Source organism: Balaenoptera ricei, chromosome 21 (genome assembly GCF_028023285.1).
Source record: "Balaenoptera ricei isolate mBalRic1 chromosome 21, mBalRic1.hap2, whole genome shotgun sequence".
NCBI lineage: Eukaryota > Metazoa > Chordata > Mammalia > Artiodactyla > Balaenopteridae > Balaenoptera > Balaenoptera ricei.
In genome coordinates this window covers 26,468,281-26,489,784 of record NC_082659.1, presented here as the reverse complement: position 1 = coordinate 26,489,784, position 21,504 = coordinate 26,468,281, and the positions used below count along the sequence as shown (strand labels likewise).

The 21,504-nt window shown below is 41.9% G+C and overlaps 1 protein-coding gene across 18 annotated transcripts in view; it reads left to right on the top strand.

The window, feature by feature from the left end:
* Positions 1-21,504, top strand: part of FUT10 (fucosyltransferase 10) — a 285,646-nt gene that overhangs the window by 94,990 nt on the left and 169,152 nt on the right. For 10 of the 18 annotated variants that reach the window (XR_009499870.1, XR_009499868.1, XR_009499873.1 and 7 more), the window contains exon 5: positions 3,304-3,461. The exons of 1 other annotated variant lie outside the window; for it this stretch is intronic. Coding sequence is in view for 4 of the 17 variants with exons in the window: in XM_059909301.1 (XP_059765284.1) it covers positions 3,304-3,528 (225 nt within the window). In the remaining 13 variants the exon portion in view is untranslated. Of the gene's footprint in view, positions 1-3,303; positions 5,963-9,690; positions 9,755-10,550; positions 10,630-13,000; positions 14,259-21,504 lie in introns of those variants that run through there. 7 more of the 18 variants (XM_059909301.1, XM_059909303.1, XM_059909300.1 and 4 more) reach the window with 3 other exon arrangements.

The following is a 21,504-nucleotide window of genomic DNA, read 5'->3' as shown; positions in this document are numbered from 1 at the left end:
CGCTGCAGATCCAAAGTGGGACCTCGGAAGTGTGGAGTTCTGGAGTTTGGAGGTAAGGCCCTGGGTTGGGGGTAGGGGTGGGTCTTGGGCTCTGCAGGCAGCAGGGAGGCTGTGTGGGCAGAGGATTAGGCCTGGCAGCCCAAGAGGCTCCCCGGTGCCTAAGTGGACAGGGAAAGTGCTGGTCACGTTCCCTTCTGTTCCTCCGCGCCACACCTCAAGGGTCTCCGCCAGCGTCTCCCCTGTCCCCACTGGACCCCTAACTGTGGGTGGATCCCGCTGGGTGTAGGAACTCCTCCCCTCCCCCAGCCGCCCCCCAGGGGTGCCAGGTCCCCGAGGTCTGGCCTTTACTTTTGCTCCCCCTTCCCTCCCTCCCACTCCCTCAGGACCCGCGCGGCTGGAGGAGGCCTCGGTGGGCAGAGGATCAGGCCCAGGATCTCAGCAGGCTCCTGGGGGCCCAAGTGGGCGGGGGAGACCTGTCCATGCTCCCTTTTGATCCTCTGCCCTCCCAATGGTCCTACAATTTACCCCTTCAGGTGTGGGACCCCTTCCCCTCCCCCAGCCACCCCTCAGGGACTCCAGTCCCGTCCCACCTCCACTTCTCCTCCCCCCTCATTCCCTCCAACACTCCATGTACTACCCGGTCGCTGGGGGTTCCTTCCGTCCCCTTAGGTGTCCGTGGTCACCCACTGGTGCCTGGTAGGTGCCCTGGTTGTGGGAGGATGTGAATTCTGCGTCCTCCTTGTCTGCAATCTTGACTCCACCCCCGAAACCCTACTATCTTCACATTAAAAAAAAATTATTTTTAGAAAAAGATGTACATGTGCATAGGTTAAAGTATCAAATAGTTCTGCAAAGTTAGTTTAAAAAAAAAAGTCTTCTACTTCTTTTCCCTTTTCTCCTTCCCTAGAAGCAGCCACTTATCACCATAGTTAGCTAATTATTTTGGTTATTACTCAATGTTTCTAAATAACATGCTCTTATACACTAATTTTTTGATATTCAGTGTTTCTCTGGTTATGGATACGAGCAATGTAGTATACTATGATTTGTTTCCCTTTGTACAGCTTTTGGTTTCCTTCTAGTTAATACTTGTCTTATTTCTTACTTGTTTATTTTAAAATTTTAACCACTAATTCCGTCCTTGTTGGTTGTTGAAATCTCCTTTGAGGACATTCAGCTACACCAGGCATCCGGTTCATTTCATCTTGCGGAGTAAATCTCTCCTGGAGCCTTCTGACGGACGTCAATACGTCTGGTGCCCTCTACACTGTGTAGAACATCAGCCTGAGCTCTCCTTTCCCCAGCGTTTTGGGAATCTCCTTGTCTTTTTCTGTTGTGTTGACACCTCTGTTTCCTGTATATTTTCTTCCTTTTTTCTTAGCTTTCCCTCTTTTGTGGGTTGATTGTATCCTCATATAGCTTCCTGGTGTATGGGGGTTGTCTGAAACGTCTTCATTTTATTTTTTATTTATTTATTTATTTATTTTAATGTAAGGGCTTGGGTGCTCTTATAGCTACTTTATTTATTTATTTATTTATTTATTTTTTGACTGTGTTGGGTCTTCGGTTCGTGCGAGGGCTTTCTCTAGTTGCGGCAAGCGGGGGCCACTCCTCATCGCGGTGCGGGGACCGCTCTTCATCGCGGTGCGCGGGCCTTTCACTATCGCGGCCCCTCCCGTTGCGGGGCACAGGCTCCAGACACGCAGGCTCAGTAGTTGTGGCTCACGGGCCCAGCTGCTCCGTGGCATGTAGGATCTTCCCAGACCAGGGCTCGAACCCGTGTCCCCTGCATTAGCAGGCAGATTCTCAACCACTGCGCCACCAGGGAAGCCCTCATTTTATTTTAACATTGAAGCTATAGTTCAGCTGAATGTAAACTATTAAAGTGGTCATCAGTTTTTCTCAGAATTTTGAAGGCATTTTGTTATTGGCTTAAAAAAAAAACTTTTAATTTTGAAATGATTTTAGATTGACAGAAGAGTTACAAAGATAGTACAGAGTTCCTGAATTCTCTTCACCTGGCTTCCTGTAATGTTAACATTTTACATAACCATGGCACACTTGTCAACACCGAGAAACTAATATTGACTGTTAATACTACTAGGAACTGAACTACAGACTTCAGTCCTATTTCACCAGCTTCTCCACTCATATCCTTTGTCTGTTCCAGGATCAGATCCAGGATACCAGATTGTAATCACTCCTCATGTTGCCTTAGACTCCTTAAGTCTGTGACAGTTGTGCAGTCTTTCCTTATTTTTAATAACTTTGACATTTTTGAAGAGGACTGGTCAGTACTTTGTAGAATGTCCCTCCGTAGGGTTTCTCTGATGTTTTCTCATGTTAAGACTTGGGTTTTGGATTTGGGAGAATAATACCACAGAGGTGAAAAAGGTCTTCTCATCGTATCATATCAGAGGATAAATGATATCAACATGACATGTTACTAGTGATGCTAACTTTGATCACTTGGTGTCTGCTAGATTTTTCCTCTGTGAAGTTACTAATTTTCTCTTTCCACTAAGCGAGTCACTAAGTCCAGCCCACACTCAAAGGGAGGGGAATTAAGCTTCACCTCCTTGAGGGAGGAATATAAAATAATTTGTGGACATATGTTAAAACCACCACAATAATTAATAAATATGTGGGGGGAGGTATTTTGAGGCTATGCAAATACCCTTTTTCTCCTTAAAGTTGTACTTACTAATGTTAATATTCATCAATGAATTTCACCACTGCTTTTTAACTTCCAGTGTTACTGTCCAGAAATCCAAAACCATCCTAACTTCTTACCCTCAGAATTGGTCGTTTCCTCTTAGGAATGTTGTAGAATCTCTTCCTTTTTCCCTGTGTTCTAAAATTCCATAAGTGGGACCTCCCTGGTGACCCAGTGGCCAAGACTCCTCGTTCTCAATGCAGGGGGCCCGGGTTTGATCCCTAGTCAGGGAACTAGATCCCACATGCCGCAACTAAGAGCCCGTATGCCGCAACTAAGAACTGGCGCAGCCAAATAAATAAATAAATATTAAAAATAAATAAATAAAATTCCATAAGAATGTACTTTGGCACGAGACTGTTTATGTTGAATGGATTGAAGGACGGAATGAGACAAGCTATGTAACACGCCTAGCAAAGTATCTAGTGCACAGAATACTCTCAATGTTAGATTCTTTCTCCTTCAACTGTCCAGCGCGTAACTTTGTGGACTCCATGGAGTGAAGGTACTTGCTTTAGGGAACATGAGACTTGTGTTAACTTATCTTATGTTTTTAATTCTCCCCCCCGCCCCGTCTCTCAATGCAGGGCTTACCACTCAAACGATGGAAGGCAGACATTACCCACCTGAGCTGTCCAGAGCCTACAGCGTTTGCTTTCTCACCCCTCGCCCCACGTCGGAGCTCTTTGCGAGAGATGTGGATACCAAGCTTCCAACAATCCAAGAAAGAAGCCCAAGCACTAAGGTGGCTGGTTGATAGGAATCAAAACTTTTCAACTCAAGAGTTTTGGGCCCTAGTATTCAAGGACTAATATCAAAAAGTGTCAGTTTTATTTTCTAGGTTGCCTTAATATCTGAATATAATAGCTGCTCTGTGGACGATCCACTAGGATGAGAATTAATGGCTGCCGTACTCATAGTGAGCTCTATTGAATAATAGATATGAGTTACCCCTAGGGGTCACTTCTCTTTTTTTTATACTAGAAAAGAAATATTTCTTATGAACACTGGTCACCTTCAGTGTACATGTCTGAACCCGCATCCCTGCCGCCTTGTGTGGAAATTCACCTACTGTAGAATGAGTGTTTTCCTTGCTGCAAGGAAAGAGTCCTTGCAAGGAAGGCAGAGGGTGTAGCTGTGGATTCTTACACTCACCTCACTGGCTGTATTTATTGGTATTTGGCAAGCCCAGTGTCCCGATGCTGAGCAGGAACATGAAATGCGTTAGAACTTGGCAATGAGAGATGCCATCTGTTGGTTTCCAGGAATGTGAGTGAGTAGTGAAGGCTGCGTGGGGTTGATCCGCTGTGTCCCCAGATCTAAAGAACATAGCACGTCTCTGCCTCTTCCATACTTTCAGCCACCTCTCCCGCCTTTCTTATTACCACCTTGCCCTGCGTCCTCCCCCGTTCCTCCCTGGAGCGAACGTCTTGGGAGGATGTGCCTCTTCCTTGTGTGTTTTGAGTGGTGAGTTGTTCCCTATGTTCCCTTATTCCACTGAGCAGAATAGGACAGAGAGTCCTGTGGTTCAGGCTGGACAGCCTGTGCGTGTTGATCGCCGTGAGCAGGAAGGTGAGTGCCCTGGGGAACTCCAGTGGTGTGGAAGCGGATTTGTCTTGTCTTAGGGTAATGTGCAGCCTGCAGTGGTGGGCAGCCCTGCCAGTTTGGGAGCATTCCCTGTCATTTCTGATCCTGTCACAGAGGAGTTTCAGCTGTCTTATCTGGAGCTTCTACTGGAGCTTCTCGAAAGACAAGGAGAAAACACTGGCTCTCGTTCTCTTTCCTTGTGAGCGTGGGGAGGCTTCTAGATCACACTAAAGCCTGTTGCCACCCGACGTGTGATGGCTTTGATATTCTTTATTGTGGAAAGACGTAAGCTCCAGAGGACAGGAGGAGTCCTGGGTACTCATGTCCCTGATGTGGCATCAGGGGAAACCTGAGGAAAGCACCCTCTCGGCACCAGCTGCCTTTGTATCACAGGCCAGTGCCTTTCTGTTCCTGCCAAGGGCGATCTCTTCCTTATGTAGCTGTCTTTCTGGCTGTGCCAGAGAAATAAAGACTGAAACCAGTACATTCTTTTAGCAGCAAGAGGGGTCACATTGTTTCTTCCCTCTGACTGGGTTCTTCTCCATCCCAGCTCTGCCATTAACTATGATTTTGAACAAATCTCTTAACCTCCCTGTGCCTTAGTTTTTGTACCTAAAAAGAAGTGATTGGGCTGGTCTTGGAAGTTCTTTTCTGTGTAACATTCTTTAATTATCGAAATTTAAGAAGCTTCATTTTGTAGGTGTTTTTACTAGGACAGTAACAAACTGGGTTAGAGCCACTGTGTGTTTTTCAAGGGAAGCACACTCTTCTTTAAAGGAGGAAGCATACTTATTGGGTAGTGTTGGGGATGGAAAGGAATTTATTTATCTCTCTGCTGTTTTATCTGATAATATCAAAAGGGAAAGGATTGGAAAGGCCAGATTTTAAATTGTATATTAAATGGGTTTATTTGTTTGTTTCTTTTCTTCTCTTTCTTTTTTTCCCCACTCTTAAAAAAAGCCCAGGATATGATTTGTGCCTCTGATGAGACATTATCAAGTAGATTCAGTTCTCCTTCACAAATGCCTTAAGCAGATACCCCCCAGTGCTTATGTGCTGCATGTAGGTCTTTTAAAAAAAAAATTTATTTAATTAATTAATTTAATTTTGGCTGCGTTGGGTCTTCATTGCTGCGTGTGGGCTTTCTCTAGTTGGGTGAGCAGGGGCTACTCTTCATTGTGGTGCGTGGACTTCTCATTGCGGTGGCTTCTCTTGTTGTGGAGTGCGGGCTTCAGTAGTTGTGGCACGAGGGCTCAGTAGTTGTGGCACATGGGCTCAGTTGCTCTGCGGCATGTGGAATCTTCCTGGACCAGAGCTCGAACCTGTGTCCCCTGCATTGGCAGGCGGATTCTTAACCACTGCGCCACCAGGGAAGTCCCTGCATGTAGGTCTTAAACCCCAACATTTCATATGTTTTTTTGGTTCTGCTTGGTTCTTCATCACGAGTCCATCGATCAAATTCACCCTAAACTTGTATGCAGTATGTAGCCCTGAGCAAATTTAGTGAAATAAAATCATTGCTCATTTAATGTGGTATAAAAATTTTGTGGAGGAAGAGGATAAAGGAGAGGGAATTTCATGGGATTAAAAATGAGGTGTAGGGCCTTCCCTGGTGGCACAGTGATTAAGAATCCGCTTGCCAGTGCAGGGGACACGGGTTCGAGCCCTGGTCTGGGAAGATCCCACATGCCGCAGAGCAACTAAGCCCTTGGGCCACAACTACTGAGCCTGTGCTCTAGAGCCCATGAACCACAACTACTGTGCCTGCATGCCACAACTACTGAAGCCCGCGTGCCTAGAGCCCATGCTCCGCAACAAGAGAAGCCACCGCAATGAGAAGCCCGCTCACTGCAATGAAGAGTAGCCCCTGTTCGCCGCAACTAGAGAAAGCCCGTGCACAGCAACAAAGACCCAAGGCAGCCAAAAATAAATAAAATAAAATAAAGAAATTGTAAAAAATTAAAAAATAAAAATGAGATGTATTTCAAGAAAATAAACCAAGGATTCTTTGGAACTCTTTGAGTACCCATAGATTTGATACTTTATTATTATTTTTTGCTTAACATATGTGTCTTTTGCAATAGGGTTTTCATTAATAAGATAATGCCCTCTTGTCTGTGATAATTGCTATCATGGAATGATTCTTATCTGCAGAACGGGAGCTCTGCTTTTGGAGTTCCATGGAAGGCCCTCCGTGTATTTTATCTGTGTTGACCCCATCATAAGACACCTTTCTCTTTACCTCAGTGACTCCATTTCTGAAATATGATTCAGCAAGTGTCCTACCTCACAGGCTGTTGTATGGAATGGCTCATGGCTGTGAAGGACTTCCTGCAATGCAGCTTTCTGTTTAGTGTTTCAGTACGCTTTACTTGGATTATTCTCAAAGACTGATTTTCAAAGCAGTATGATGAGGTGGGCAGAAACCTTTTCAGAAATATTGAAAAAAATGATTACTAATGTTAGTTAATAGTCTTTACTTCTTCACCTGAAAATGGAGGCAACTTTGACCTTTGATCACGTAGCAAATATAATATTTCAGAACCTGAATGCTGACTGGCTTCTGTGTTGCTCTTAAGGACTGGATTCTAGCAACTCAAATATCAGTTGAGGTCATTATCATTATTAGTAACAGATTGAATGCATACAGTGTTCTATGCACTTCTCAGAAATAAAGACATAGGCAAAAATGAGCATCATTCTTTCAGGGTCAAACATTGTGTATTACACATAGGAGAATGGCTCAGTATCAATAGAACACCTTAAGGATCTAAGCACAGTACAGACCTGAACTTGAAATTTGAAATACCCATTGTAATATTGTGCATTAAAAATTATTAGTAGCACATAATTCCTGCTAAAGACAACAATTCCTTAGGGGAATCCAGTGTAAAGTTAATTTTCAATGAATAATGTTGATTATCTAAAGCCAGGAGGGTATAACTCTGCATAAATGACATATGTCTTTCTTAGAATCTTCGAAGTAAACAGGATAGAAGCCCACAGGCCACGAATAAAGGTAGTCAGTTTATGTTTCAAGTACCTTTGCAATCTTGAATATTTTACAAAGAATTTCTTCGCCTTTCTTTCGGAAATTCCTTTCCTTTGTTTCCATTTTTGTTGCTGTTGTCGTTAGGTAATATCTTAGATAATAATATCTTTACCTCATAATTCTAATGTCAACATATATCTTTATTTCCTTCTGATTACAGAAATGAAAATGCTTTAGGAACTCAGAGGGAATATAGAATTATGAGCTATGACTGGAATGAGAAAGACCTGATTTTAGTCCCTACTCTTTGATGTACCATCTTTATTACCTTGGTCAAGTTATTCGACCTTTTAAAGCTCTATCTTGTTCATGTGTCATGTTTGCTCCCTATGAGGTTGTTGTGATGATTAAGTAAGCTTGTGTTCATACTTCTCTCAGTAAATGTGAGCTGTAGTTCCAGCTATCTGTGGCCATCACCCTTTTGTTTGTGAAGACCCGGGCTGAGATTGGTTCAGGAAAAGGGAATGACTAATGATTGAACCAGGGATGGTACCCTTTTGTTCTTCGTTTAGTTGTTTCAGACATATTTATTGTTATGAGATGGGCATTGTGGTAGGCACTGAGCAGATACAAGCAGGACAATGGAGAAAGGTGTGAGGGGCATTGTGATACGCGGATGGTATTAAAACCAGGGTCAGAGGAATGCTTGAAGTGTACTCTGTCTCTCCCTTCCATGGGATTTCTGATGGAGTTTTACACAAAGTTCCCAAGAGCATAATGAAACTCAACAACCTCTTTATAGTTGCTGTGCAAACCCAAATAAACCCAGTGCAATGAACTCCGGTAAAAGCTGGATTTGAACATATAATTTAGATTTCAAGCCTAAGGAGCATCTTTTACGGCCTTTCTGTTTCTCAGTTCTCAGTCTTAGGACCAGCCTGTTCAATGTGCCAAGAGAAAGGAGAGAAAGTCTGTAAGTCCTCACCCTGCTTACTCATTAACCAAGGATCAAAACAGGAATAAAAGAGGGGGAAACCTCTCAGGAGACAAGCCCTCTTTGCTCTCCACTTGCTATGGATGCAAGAATATGGGGTGCGTTGCATGAGAGCCCCCTTTTAAGTCATAGTAACCTCTCTGACTAGTAGACGTGACCTCATCAATATCCTGGGCCCAACCGATTAAATTAGTGACCCCGTTGGTGCTGATGGAAGGGGAATTATTAAGGACTTGGGCAGGATGCAAGGTGTGAGAAGGGGCAGGAGTGACCCTCCATGATTTTTGTCCTCTCAACGCATTGGGCTTAACAGCCAAGCCTGGGGTCAGTCAGAGGTGGACTGTATCCCCAGGAGGGTATGACCTATCATGATCAGCAGAGACCTCCTTTCACCTTCCTGGGCTTCTTCCCTGATAACTACCCTTGCTCCGTGGTATCCCCCTGGAGCCAGTGACATGAGCCGTTCAGCTCTTTGTCTCTTGAAGCTTCTGCAATGAATCAGGACTGAACGCTGATCAATGTCTCCAAGAGAATTGTGAACATTAAGTCAAAAATTTGTTCCCTATTTTATTTCCCATTGCAAACCATGACCTCATCATCCAGCTTCGCTCACCAGAGGAGGTTATACAACCAGCCCCAGTAGGCCATTAGGAATACTTGGAATTTTACTATCACAAACTCCTTAATTAAAAAAAAAAAACTGATTGAGTAGGTAATTAAAGATTTTAGAGACTATCAATGTAGGTAGTGGGTGCCATTAATGGTTTTAAGGAAAGGGCAGTATCCCAGGAGCCTTTGGAATGAGCCTCACATAGATGGCTTCTTATGTATACAGAGTAAACGTGACTGCAGACTCATCTGATGAGTCACACTCACAGAAAAATAAAGCCAGTTTACTTAATGATGTCCTTGATGAAGTAATAAAAGTGACTCATTTTATAAAACCTTGACCTTTGAGTACATGTCTTTTTAATATTCTATGTGACAAAATGGGGCGTATATATAAAGCATGTCTGCTGCACACCAAAGCACAATGGGAATCTCAAAGAAAAGCACTGTGTGATTGAGTTGTGAGCTAAACTTTTCCCTGGAAAACCATTTTTGCTCAAAAGAGTGTCTGGCAAACTGTGGGCTGTTCAGTGATGGGTTTTTGTCAGTCATCTTCATGGAAATGTAGTGAGCCTGTCACTTTAAGAGAACCAATAGACTCTGTTGCCAATGATAAAATTTCAGCTTTCAAATGAAAATTAAAATCTTGGAAAACTAATTTCCACCACTTTGAACTTGACAACTTCCTGATTCTTGAGACTCTCCTGATGAGACTAACAAATGTTACTTTTGACATTGAATGGAAACAGAGGTGATGACGTGTAAAGGAATTTTTATTTTTATTTTTTTTAGGTAAGAAGTGGATTTATTTAGAGAGAAACACACTCCGCAGATAGAGTGTGGGCCATCGCAGAAGGTGAGAAAGGCCAGGAGTTTTTAGTTTATTAGTTTGTTTTTATAATTTGAAGGAAGGAAGAAATAGTGTTATATACTAGAGAGAGAGCATTTATTTTAAATAAATAAATTTTTAGTTTTTTTGGTTGAAGTGTTCCATAAGGGAAAATGGAGTTTCTAGTGGATATTTTTAAAATTATTGATCACTTGAAAATTGGGGTAAGGTAAAAGGTAATCAGAACTTTCCATGAAGGAAAAGAAGCCTTTGGTTTTTTTCACTAGGGAAACAAGAAAAAAATGTATTAAAGAACAAGAAAATTATTTTTAAAATATTATCAAGGAAATTATCATTATTTGGGTCACTCAGAATGTCAGGCTGCCTGGAATTTATTAATTTACTCAATAATTTTTTATTGAGCACTTAATATGTGCCAGGAATTATTCTGGGCCAAGAGGCTACAATAGTGAGTGAAACTGACAAAACCCCTGCCACCATAGAGCTTACGTGTTAATTCTAGTAGGGGAATGAAAATGGAAGCGCCTTAGCAAAATACAAACCACTTCCAGGAAGGTTTTGTTTCTTTATTGTGTAAGCGCCCCTTGAGATGGAATTTACTTCCTGAATTTCTACTACTCTATTTGAAGCATGAGATGTGATATAAGTGGATTATATTGATAGGGTGTACTAAATGTGCTATATTGACAAGATGGTTAAAAGTACTGAAAGTTCAGGTTTGGAGTGAGTTGGCAAGTCTGAAAGCAAATCCTTTCTCTGTTCTTTTCATTTTTTACTCCATTGTTTTATTCCTGTTCCCCAGAAGAGGAGACATTTCTCCTGTCAACGTCATGTGATTTCCGGCAAGAATAAGAACTGACTTGGGAATGGCAATAACAATGGTGAGCTCACTGGGCAAGCTGTCCCGCTGTGTGGCTAAACTCCATCTGTTCACCTTCAGTACGGGGCTGGGGCGAGTCAATATTCACTTAGTTGCAGCACCTGAAAAAGTTTTATCTTACAAGTCGCATTCAGTCATCGTGTATATAGCTCACACACCATTAATAAGGAGACTCATTTCACCAGTGAAATAATATTATCTGCTAGTCTGAGAGAATGCAGGTCATTTAGATGAACATCTTTAGGTAGTCAAGTATAATCACAGATGTCTTCTACTTCCTGTTTTCATGGTCTAAAATCCCAACTTCAGTGTATGTCTTTAGCCTGGAGGTGATGAAGCAGAAATAAGAAAATGAAACACATCTGCTGTGACGCTCCTCTCCATAATTTGTTTATTTTTGCAGTAACTCTAGGGATGCCATTGAAAATACATTTTGATAATCTTTTTTTTTAATTGAAGTACAGTTGGTTTGCAAAGTTGTGTTAATTTCTGCTGTACAGCAAAGTGATTAAGTTATACATATATATATTCTTTTTTATATTCTTTTCCATTATGGTTTATCACAGGATATTGAATATAGTTCCCTGTGCTATACAGTAGGACCTTTTTGTTTATCCATTCTATATATAATAGTTTGCATCTGCTTATCCCAAACTCCCAATCCATCTCTCCCCAACTCCCTCCTCCTTGGCAACCACAAGTCTGTTCTCTACATCTGTGAGTCTGTTTCTGTTTTGTAGATAGGTTCATTTGTGTCATATTTGAGATTCCACATATAAGTGGTATCATATGGTATTTGTCTTTCTCTGTCTGATTTACTTCACTTAATATGATAATCTCTAGGTCCATCCATGTTGCTGCAAATGGCATTATTTCATTCTTTTTTATGACTGAGTAGTATTCCATTGTATATACGTACCACATCTTCTTTATCCATTCATCTGTCGATTGACATTTAGGTTGCTTCCATGTCTTCGCTATCGTGAGTAGTGCTGCTGTGAACATTGGGGTGCACATATCTTTTCGAATTATGGTTTTCTCCAGATATATGCCCAGGAGTGGGAGTACTGGATCATAGGGTAGCTCTGTTTTTAGTTTTTTGAGGAACCTCCATACTGTTTTCCGTAGTGGCTGCACCAACAGTGTAGGAGGGTTCCCTTGAGAAAAAAATCCTTTTTGAGATAGGGAATGTGGAAGCTCATATTAAAAGAAATGTGATTTTACTTCACCTAAGATGGTAAAGCAGGACACAGTAATTATATACATAGCTTATGCAATACCATATCACTAATAAATGACAGATCCAAATTTCAAACCCAAGATTGTTTTGTTTGTTCACATTCTTTCCGCCATACTCTGTTTTCTCCCATGGGGGGAGAAAGACGTGACTGCAACTCTTTACAGTACCTCTGAAAAAAAATGTCCCTATCCCCACTGATATGGAAAAATCTAGTTCTACCCTTATAGCCTTTAAAATAGGTATGAAATTCTTTACTAGTGGAGGGGAGTTTGTGTCATGCTTATAAGTCAATTTGTTTCTTCTTCAGAAGCTTTCTCGTGATATTGGAAGTATAAGTAATTTGGTTTGTATATATTGGGAAGTGAAACACTTGGGAAAGCCCATACATTGGCCTTAAACATACTCCCATCTTTGGGAAGGTCTCAGTTTGCTGGTATTGCGCCTATTTGTTTGCAGAGCCTCATGCGATTCTGTAGACACAAGTCCTTCTTCTTCCCCATTGTGAAAGCTGGCAGAGTAAAGCTCACAAAGGACTTGTGAAGTAATGATGATGTATTTGTGTGAACAACAAGAACTCAGAAAAAAATAATGTTTGGATCTTGGAAGTGACACTCTAGTAAACCATGATCATGGTTATGGAAAACCAGCTTTAAGGGTCAAAGAAAAGAGTGTATGATGCCATTTCCTATGGCCTACTTATTATGCCCATTTCCACCCTCCCCACACAAGTCCCAGATCTAAGAAACAAAGATACCATTCATCAGGGCTGTGTTCTTTCTAATTTGATGCTTATCCAAAATTTCCTTCAGTTTTGCAATTATAGGGGATAATGTGGTTCCCCCAAATTCATATTCTGCCCCCCTCTTTTGGAAAAGCAATAACTCCAAATAAACTTCATAATAAGAGGCTTTCGCGTTTTCAAAAACTGAGGGGGAGTGCCAATGACCAGGAACAGAGGGTATGGGCAATGAAGGAGAGGTGTGGTACATGCACTTTCAGAGGAGATGGGAAAAGAGCATCAAGCTGGTGAGGCCAAATTGTACGCTGAAGCTGAGACACATGGTCCTAGTTCCAGAGAAAAGTCTTTCTACAGGTTTCTTTACAGAGGCCAACATCTCCGTTTTGATTTCAGGAAATCCCCAAACAGGAAATGAGATGTTGCAGGCTTTGGGCTTTGGGGACAGACTCACGAGAGAGATACATTTCAACAGCCTAAAAATTGCTCTTCTTGGCTTCTGAGGACATGCAGCCGAGCCAAGGTGAACCCCCCTTCCTCCTTCTGTGTGCAGCTGGCTCGGGTGCCCGGCGTGTCACCGCCCATCACCCCAGAACCGGTGTTTCCTAAACACAGCCACATTCCTCCCCTCGACACAGGACCTCTGCTCACGTTGCACCAGCCTGTAACAAACTAGAGGGTCATTCACGCAGGGCATGGAGAACAAGGAGAAAACAGCCCCTAATCTTGTGTGGACTGGGGAGAATCTGTTTTGGCAGGCACAGGACGGGGACTGCTGTAGAGCTCAGGGTTGAAACAGTCTGATCTCAGCGCTGGCAGCCTCTGCACTGACCTTGGAAAAGACCTTGTATCAACCTGATCAGAACCTCCAGACAAAACACGTGAGTTCAGCCAAACATTTGAATGTTTCCGACGTTCGCCTGTTCTCCATCACCTAGAGACAGTCTTCATTGGGCTGGACTTCGATTTGGCCCTCAGAAAAGCTGTTGAGAAGGGGTCCCTCTCTACTCCCATTCCCTCCTTTTCCAACACCCCCATAAACAAATTATGGGGACATGATTGGGCAATACAGGTATATCAAGCTCTCGTCCGATCTGCATATTACCTGGAATACAGTGGAGGTGGATTTGGGTTAATTTGGAGAGGACTGGAAAGTGACACCAAGACAGGGACCTTGAATGTGTCACCAGGATTTACAGATCTTTCACAATGCTGTTCTTTGCATATGTGCTTGCTGCTTCCCAATGAAACAGACAACTTGGTTTTGGGCAGTGCCCAGCTTCCCTCATGTCTTGTGTTTACATGTGTCACATATTTCTGCAGGGCACTGCCCACTGGGATAACAGATTAATCTGAGGTACTCATTAATTGTTTGATGTCTGTTATATGGGAGGATAGGATGGTTCCAGGGTAAATATAATTTGAGAATAGCCAGGGGTGAGTGACAGCATTGCTGTTTTCTCATCTCCCATGGACTTCAGACCTTCCAAGTGAGCTTGGCAATTACCTAAAAAGAAAGGAGTGACGTGGTTTTACCCAATGGGGGCTTTCATTGTCCATTTGGGTCCCTTCGTTTACTGCATCTCAAAGAAACCATGACAACGATATTTGTCTCTATTTCCTCTCCCCTCGATGCTTCTGACTCCATCTGTTCAGTACTCACCAAGGAAGTCAACACTTGGTCTCTTTTCTTATTATAAACAAAAGTACACTTATGTGAGTTCATTTTTGTAAGAAACATAAAAGAAAATAAAAATGGAAAGGTTGTGTTTGGCTTGATAAATTGTTCAATACCTTCTCTACACCTCCTCTTTCTTAATTTTCACTGACTCGTGACATGTTCGTTTATTTGATTTGTCAGAAAGTGCCTGTGCAATGTCCAGAGATGTGTCATCCCAGGAAAACGAAACAAAACCAAAACCCCTGCTTTGTAGGTAGATATCTGTGTGATGAAAAAAATGTCTCCTCTGTTTTCAGTCATGGTGGTGCACGTCTAGATCTAACCGTATTCCTTTCACTTCCAAAACCTCAGATAGTGGAAGGTGGGTTTGTCTTCTAAAGCTTTCTGCAAGCTCTTAGGGTCACGTGGCTCTTTGATGAGCCCTGCACAAGAAAGCAGTAACTAAGAGGAGGAAATATATGGCTCGACTCCAGTGGGACACCAGTGGGACCTCTTTTTTGTGGTGTAGGGTGTCCTTTTACATTTGAGTCCCACTGATGAAGTAGTCCAGGACAGAGGCTCAGGGGTCCTGGCTTGGAACTAGTGTTGCCTTTGCTATTAACTACCTTTGTGACCTTGAGCAAAGCATTTTACCTCAGTACGAATCCCAGTTCCTTCATATGTAAAATGAAGTAGAACTAGATGACGTATAAGCCCCCAAAGAGCTTTTTTATTTTTTTTTTTAATATTTATTTGGCTGCGCCAGGTCTTAGTTGTGGCACGCGGGATCTTCGTTGCTTCGTGTACGATCTTCAGTTGCAGCATGCGGGATCTAGTTCCCTGACCAGGTATCGAACTCGGGCTCCCTGCATTGGGAACGTGGAGTCTTAGCCACCAGGCCACCAGGGAAGTCCCCCGCAAAGAGCTGTAAGATGGTACTATTCTGTTTCACGGCTAAACACTAAACACTAGCTGGTGATTTTGCGAGTTTTCCTCTCCTACCCCTGCGATACAGTTTTCGCCTCCATCCTCTTCTTATTTCACTCTATAACTTTTCTCATCTCTCTTGTCCACTTCGCATTTTCAACTATCATTCGTATACTTAAGACAAAACCTCTTAAAAAATGAACTTTTACTGCATTATAATCACATAAACTACAGTGTACCCATTTCAAGTTCAATAAGTTTTTTTCAGATGTATACAGCTGTGTATACTCCACCACAGTCAAGATGTAGAACATGTACATCACCCCAGTAAGACCCCTTGTTCCCCTTTCTAGTCAGTACTCCCCCATTCCTGGCCCTAGACAATCACTGATCTGTCTTCTGACACCAAACATTTTTTCTCCTCAAAGCCACGCTTCTAATCATGATCAAAGTGTATGTTCAACTACCCACTGGGACACTTGAGTTAGATTCAACCCAGGCCCCTTGACCTTAACGAGATGGAAATCGAGATCTTTCCCCATAGATGGGTCTGTCAAATCTCCAAAACTACACAACCGGGCATCCTCTCTGTTCCTTCCTTGCCTTCTCTCTCCATGTTAACCCATCCCATTTAGCAATCTACTCTTTTTTTTTTTTTTTTTAATTTATTTATTTTGGGCTGTGTTGGGTCTTCGTTTCTGTGCGAGGGCTTTCCCAAGTTGTGGCAAGTGGGGGCCACTCTTCATCGCGGTGCGCGGGCCTCTCACTGTCGCGGCCTCTCTTGTTGCGGAGCACAAGCTCCAGACGCGCGGGCTCAGTAGTTGTGGCTCACGGGCCTAGTTGCTCCGTGGCATGTGGGATCTTCCCAGACCAGGGCTCGAACCCGTGTCCCCTGCATTGGCAGGCAGATTCTCAACCACTGCGCCACCAGGGAAGCCCAGCAATCTACTCTTTTAACATATTCACATCAGTCCCTTCCTTCTGCCACCGTTTTGTGTAGGACCTCACCAACCACAATCTAGTCCCACCAAGTTCAGGAGCGCTGTGGGTCTCTTCCAAGGTCACGCCCCACATCCTTCCACCTCACAGCTCAATGACCTTTGCATAGCCTTTCCCCAGTTTATTTACATGGTGTCGACTTTGTAGTCTGCACACTTTGGGACCTTTCTGTCAACAAAAACCTTCCTCTTGTAAATGAGACACTCCCTAGCTTAATATCCTTTAATAGCCACACATTCCCTCTGGGATAAAGACTCTTCTGAAACAGCCCTTCCCTGACTTTCTAAGCTCACCTCTTACATCTTCCCCGTTTATTAGCATTCCCCTGTGCTCTGCTGTACCAAACTAACTGTATGTTGCCTGAACACTCCATGCTTTCTTCAGACCTCTGCATCTTTGTATACACTTTTATTTCCTCTGCTCAGAATATCAGTTTGATGAACCCCTATTTATGCTTCAAGACTCAGCTCAAATGATTTCCTCAGTGAAGCCTTCCCTAGTACCCTCAAAGACTATTACTATTTTCTTTTCCTTCATTACATGTTGTATATTTCTCCTTTGTAATCACCAAGATTATACTCCAGTGTAGAGGAGGAAACAGGACAACCCATTCCCCAAATGGTCTTGACAGTTGACAGGGTAAGCTCGTGTGTACATACTTACATGTGTGCACAGCCCCATACCCACAGGGAACGAGGAAGAACACATTGAAGGGTTTTTGACTTTTGGGTCTACCTTCTAGCTCATTTAAGAGTTTCAATGAAGAGGTAGGCTTTGGGAGTCTCTCCTGCCACAGTTCATTAACTTCTCCTTCTCTGGTCTGTCTCAGCTGGTCTGAGACTTAGCACGTTTACTTTTTGTTGCCCACTCAGGGTCTGCTTCTCTCTGCAGGTGAGTCTCCTCTCACTGCTAAGCCCTCTGCTGGATGCCACCCCAGGTGGAGGGAAGGAGGCTTCCCCGATATTCTGGACGATGTAGCGTCTGCAATCCCATAGGCGTGTCCTGTAGATTGTCCTGCTAAAATACCATCTGTCTCCTGTTCCCTCCTCTCATCCTTGTCTGGTGTGCACCTGAGATCAGGAGGAGAAAAGGGAGATGGGAAAAACCGATCCTGCAATGTCTCTAAAAGGACTTACTATAGCCACTTTAATGATCTGTTTACATGTTTGTCTCCTGCAGACTAAGTATCTTGAAGGTCAGATGGTGTTTTTTGTTTCTATTTTTGTATATATCCCTAGTGCCCAGCAAAATCGATGAATGAATGAATCTCATTTATGAATTTGAATCCTACCTATACACACTTATATTATCCAAGTTAATGATTTATAAGTAGCATGTTCTACCTTAATTGAAAACTTGTTCATGAGTGAGTTAAATAAAATATGGACATCTACAAATACGTTTGAATTTAAAACATTTTCTGTTTAAAATTCGCCATAAACCTAGGCAGTATTTTCATGTGCTGGTACTTCTAATTCAAGACATTACCCTTTAAAATAGAAATTAAAGCCAAGCCTAGGTAATTAATTTGGATAATTAATCTGCCAAGTCTTACTGCCGGTGGTAAACATGTAGATATAATATATAGAAATAAGCCATATTTGGAGAATCAAGCGTATATTAAAAGAGAAGACAATAACCAATCAGAGAAAATGCAGCCAAATAGCGTACACATTTTTCTTTACCACGTTTAAAAGAGGAAGCTGAGTGCCAGTTCAGAGTGCTGATTGCAGAGATCAAGGTGGGGCTCCTTGTTTTCCTCAGGGGGTGGAAAAGCCTGGATGGGTTCTCTTGTTTCTGTACAGTTGGTGACAGGCCCAGGAGAAGGAACACCTGGAAATCAGCTGGCTTTTGATACATGTTTGTTGAAGAATAGGTTGTATTGCTAAGTGTCAGAAAGTTGGGTAAAGCATTCAAGAAGTCCTTTGGAAATATATACACGCTTGAAATGCCAACGATGTACTGTGGTTTCAGATTTTATGGAGAGATCATACTCCCCTACCAGGGGCTAAAATCTCTTGGAAGTTTTCTCTGACTAAGCTCCCTCAAAATGACCTTTGCTTGCTTCGAGTAACTGTAACATTCATGTGGGCTGTCTATATTCTCTGTGTTTATATAATGTGTGTTTATATAATGTGTGTCTATATGTTGCCTTAGGATATTCCCAAGTTGTAGCTCATCTACTAGATTATCTTGTCCTAGGGGTTCATTCATGTCTTTGCATTCGCTATAGCTCGATATAAATCTACTATGTTCCAAACATTTTTACCTGTGGCTGTCATGTGATTCGAGTCCCAAAACAACTTTGTAAAGTGAAAGTAGTATTACTCTGATTTTTGCAGATGGGAAAACAGATTCAGTGTGTCAAGTAACTTATCCAAATTTACAGCAAGTAAATAGCTGAGTCCAGGTATAGATCCAAGTTCATGACCATTCTGCAATATACTTTTTAAAGAAACAGAATTGTTCCAAAGCATGTACTTAGAGATCCCTTAGCTGACAAAAGAAAATGGACAAGCGGCACTTTTTTGGTCATGGAATTGGTATATTCTTCATGTCATCTGAATGTTATGTCTGTTCCATGTTGGTCATTTGTGCAGTGTATAATCCAAGGCTCTGCTTTTAATTGGTGATTAAGAGAGATGGGTTTGTTGGTTTGACACTGTGAACCAAACTCTCAGATGGCAGAACATGATGGGCCTCTATTGATCTAGAAGTTTATCCAAAACAATAAGGTGAGTACTCCAGAGAGGAAATTTAGCTCACTATTAGGCATTTTGAGTGCCTCTCACAGTTTTCTCTTTTTCTTTCCCTTGCACTGAGTGGTAGGCTATTATTTAAAAATGTATTAAATACCAAGTTCTGTAATTGCCTGATTACTATCATCTTTCCTCTTTTCACTCCCCACTGTTCCCCCTGCCATCAGGATGACACTTCCTTCAGGCACTCACATATTTCATCCCTCAAAAATGGAGTATAAAAACACATGAAAATATACCACACATGGTGATTGTCAGAAGAAAATCACCCAGAACCTTGATCTCAGACTTATCTTTCAAGTGATATAAATCCAATTTATCTCACTCTCAAGTTTCTTTGAATTTTAGTGTCTCAATCACCCTATGGTAACATTGCTCTCCAGAGTAATTGAATAAAAAGATGAAATTACTCCACATACATTTTTAACTGCACCTCTTTCGATAAAATAGGTTGATGTCAGAAGAGTCTTCTTTCCTGAATCAATGGCAAATATGTTTTTAATACAAACTATATTAGTCCAGAAGAAATCTGTTGGTGCAACAGAATACTCAAGAAAAAGATACTCTTTTGGCTAAATTATGAGTCCCAATTGCATTAGACAATTTCACATTTCACATTAAATCTTTATTTCGATGCTTCTTATTTTTCAGCTCTGTTTATTCCTGGGGCCCATATAGGGTGTCAAAGATATAAAAATATCATAAAACCAGACCATAAATGAAATTAATTTTAGGTGCAAAGTAACTTACCTATGTATGGAAGTAAATTCTACTGATCACTTTTACTGAGCAAGGGATTTGCATATTGTCTCGGGGATAATTTGGTAACTGCTATCTTGGGTTGTTTTCTGTCCTTCTGATGTGTGTCTGTAGTCTCTAAAACATCTTAGATTTTAGCTGGAACGTCCACTCTGGGGGCTCTGAAGCAGAGCTCATCTGCTTTTCTGCTTCACAACCTTCATCTGTGTTTTTGTTTTGCCTCTGCCAGTGAAGGAAAAAGGTCAGGGCATTAACCTCTCCCTCCATTAGAAGGATGCATTTCTGCTTTCATCTGATTAGCTGCTGTAATTTGAAGCTTTCGGTGCCTGCAGATAAGGTGGGAGGCTGGCAGCAGTAAGGGCCATGGGAGGCTTTCAGAAGGCACACTGAGAGCTGTTATCATGAGTTTCACTCAAAAGATCAAATGTCAGGCCTGCTTACCCCAGCCTGATCCTCAAATTCTTGCATATTCATTAACCGTCACTACGTAGTTACTTGGGGAGGTTGTAGCGAGGCTTCAGACAGAGTTTCTGTAAGTCTCGAGGCACATGGAACCAAAGCAGCCAGTAATGAGTTCAGATCTCTTAGCACAGCTTGTTCTCAGGGGCAAAGGGTTTAAGTAGCTGTCTTCTTTCCCTCTTTTAAAACATAAAAGTCAAAATCTGAAAATCTTAACTTGATTCCATTTATTCATGGAGTTTAGTGATCTCTTTGATATTAGCAGGGCAAAGGAACTAACAGGGAAGATGGAACCTGCTATTTCTGGAAGCCTGAAAAGACCTCTGTAAATTCCCAGCACGATGTGGTGATGATTTTCATAGGCAAAGGGCTTGAAGGTACCAGCATCACATTTTTACATCTCTCTACTCTACCACTTCCCAAAATATGAGAGAAGAACACTTGTACTTCTTAAAATAAGGCCAGATAGTCTCTGAGAACTTTAGCCTGACTAGCAAGATGATGAATATGAAAGAGATTCTGTTTCAAATTTTTGGAGTTGGATATTTTCTTTTCTAGAATGCTCTCCCCTTTTTCCTAGGACAATTCCAGCATCAAGAAGCTGTTTGTGAGAAATAACCACAGAAGTAAAATCCCTTCCACACAAAGAGAAAACTCATGGACTTGAAATATCTAGTCAGTTACTACTGGAAGCAAGGCTGGACTTGGTAAAATGGAGAGGTCAGATAATAAACTTGGGGTCTGGCTCTCTCTTATTTTACTTCTTTGGTTTCCACATCAGTAAAATAAAAGAGTTATCTACTTGGTAATTGCTAATACCTATTCTGGTTTTAGTATTCTATGATTGGTGAGGCAACATATTTCAATTTACAACTGGCAAATATTAAGCTTGTATATTGCCATTCTTACTGGTTATATTCATGGCAGACAACGCTAATTAATTGTGAAAGCTTTTCCTGCCAACCTTGGAATTCCAAGGCCTTAGAATCCTTTTCATCACAGAATTGCAAGCATCCATTATCCATCAGATGAAGACAAAACTTACATGCCATTCCAGATATAATGAACAGAGAGATGGTGACAAGGCAGGGGACTGTACAGAGATCTTGTCCTGTGTCTGCTTTTATACATCTGTGTAACTCTCGAGAAGGCAATTCAATATTTTAAAATTAAATTTGATATAGGTTTTTGTGTGAAAATAAGTTTTTATTTCCCTGGGATAAATGCCCAGAAGTGCAATTTTTGGGTCATATGGTAATTGCATATTTAGTTTTTAAAGAAATTGGCAAACTGTTTTTCAGAGTGGCTGTAACATTCCCATCAAATACATATGAGTG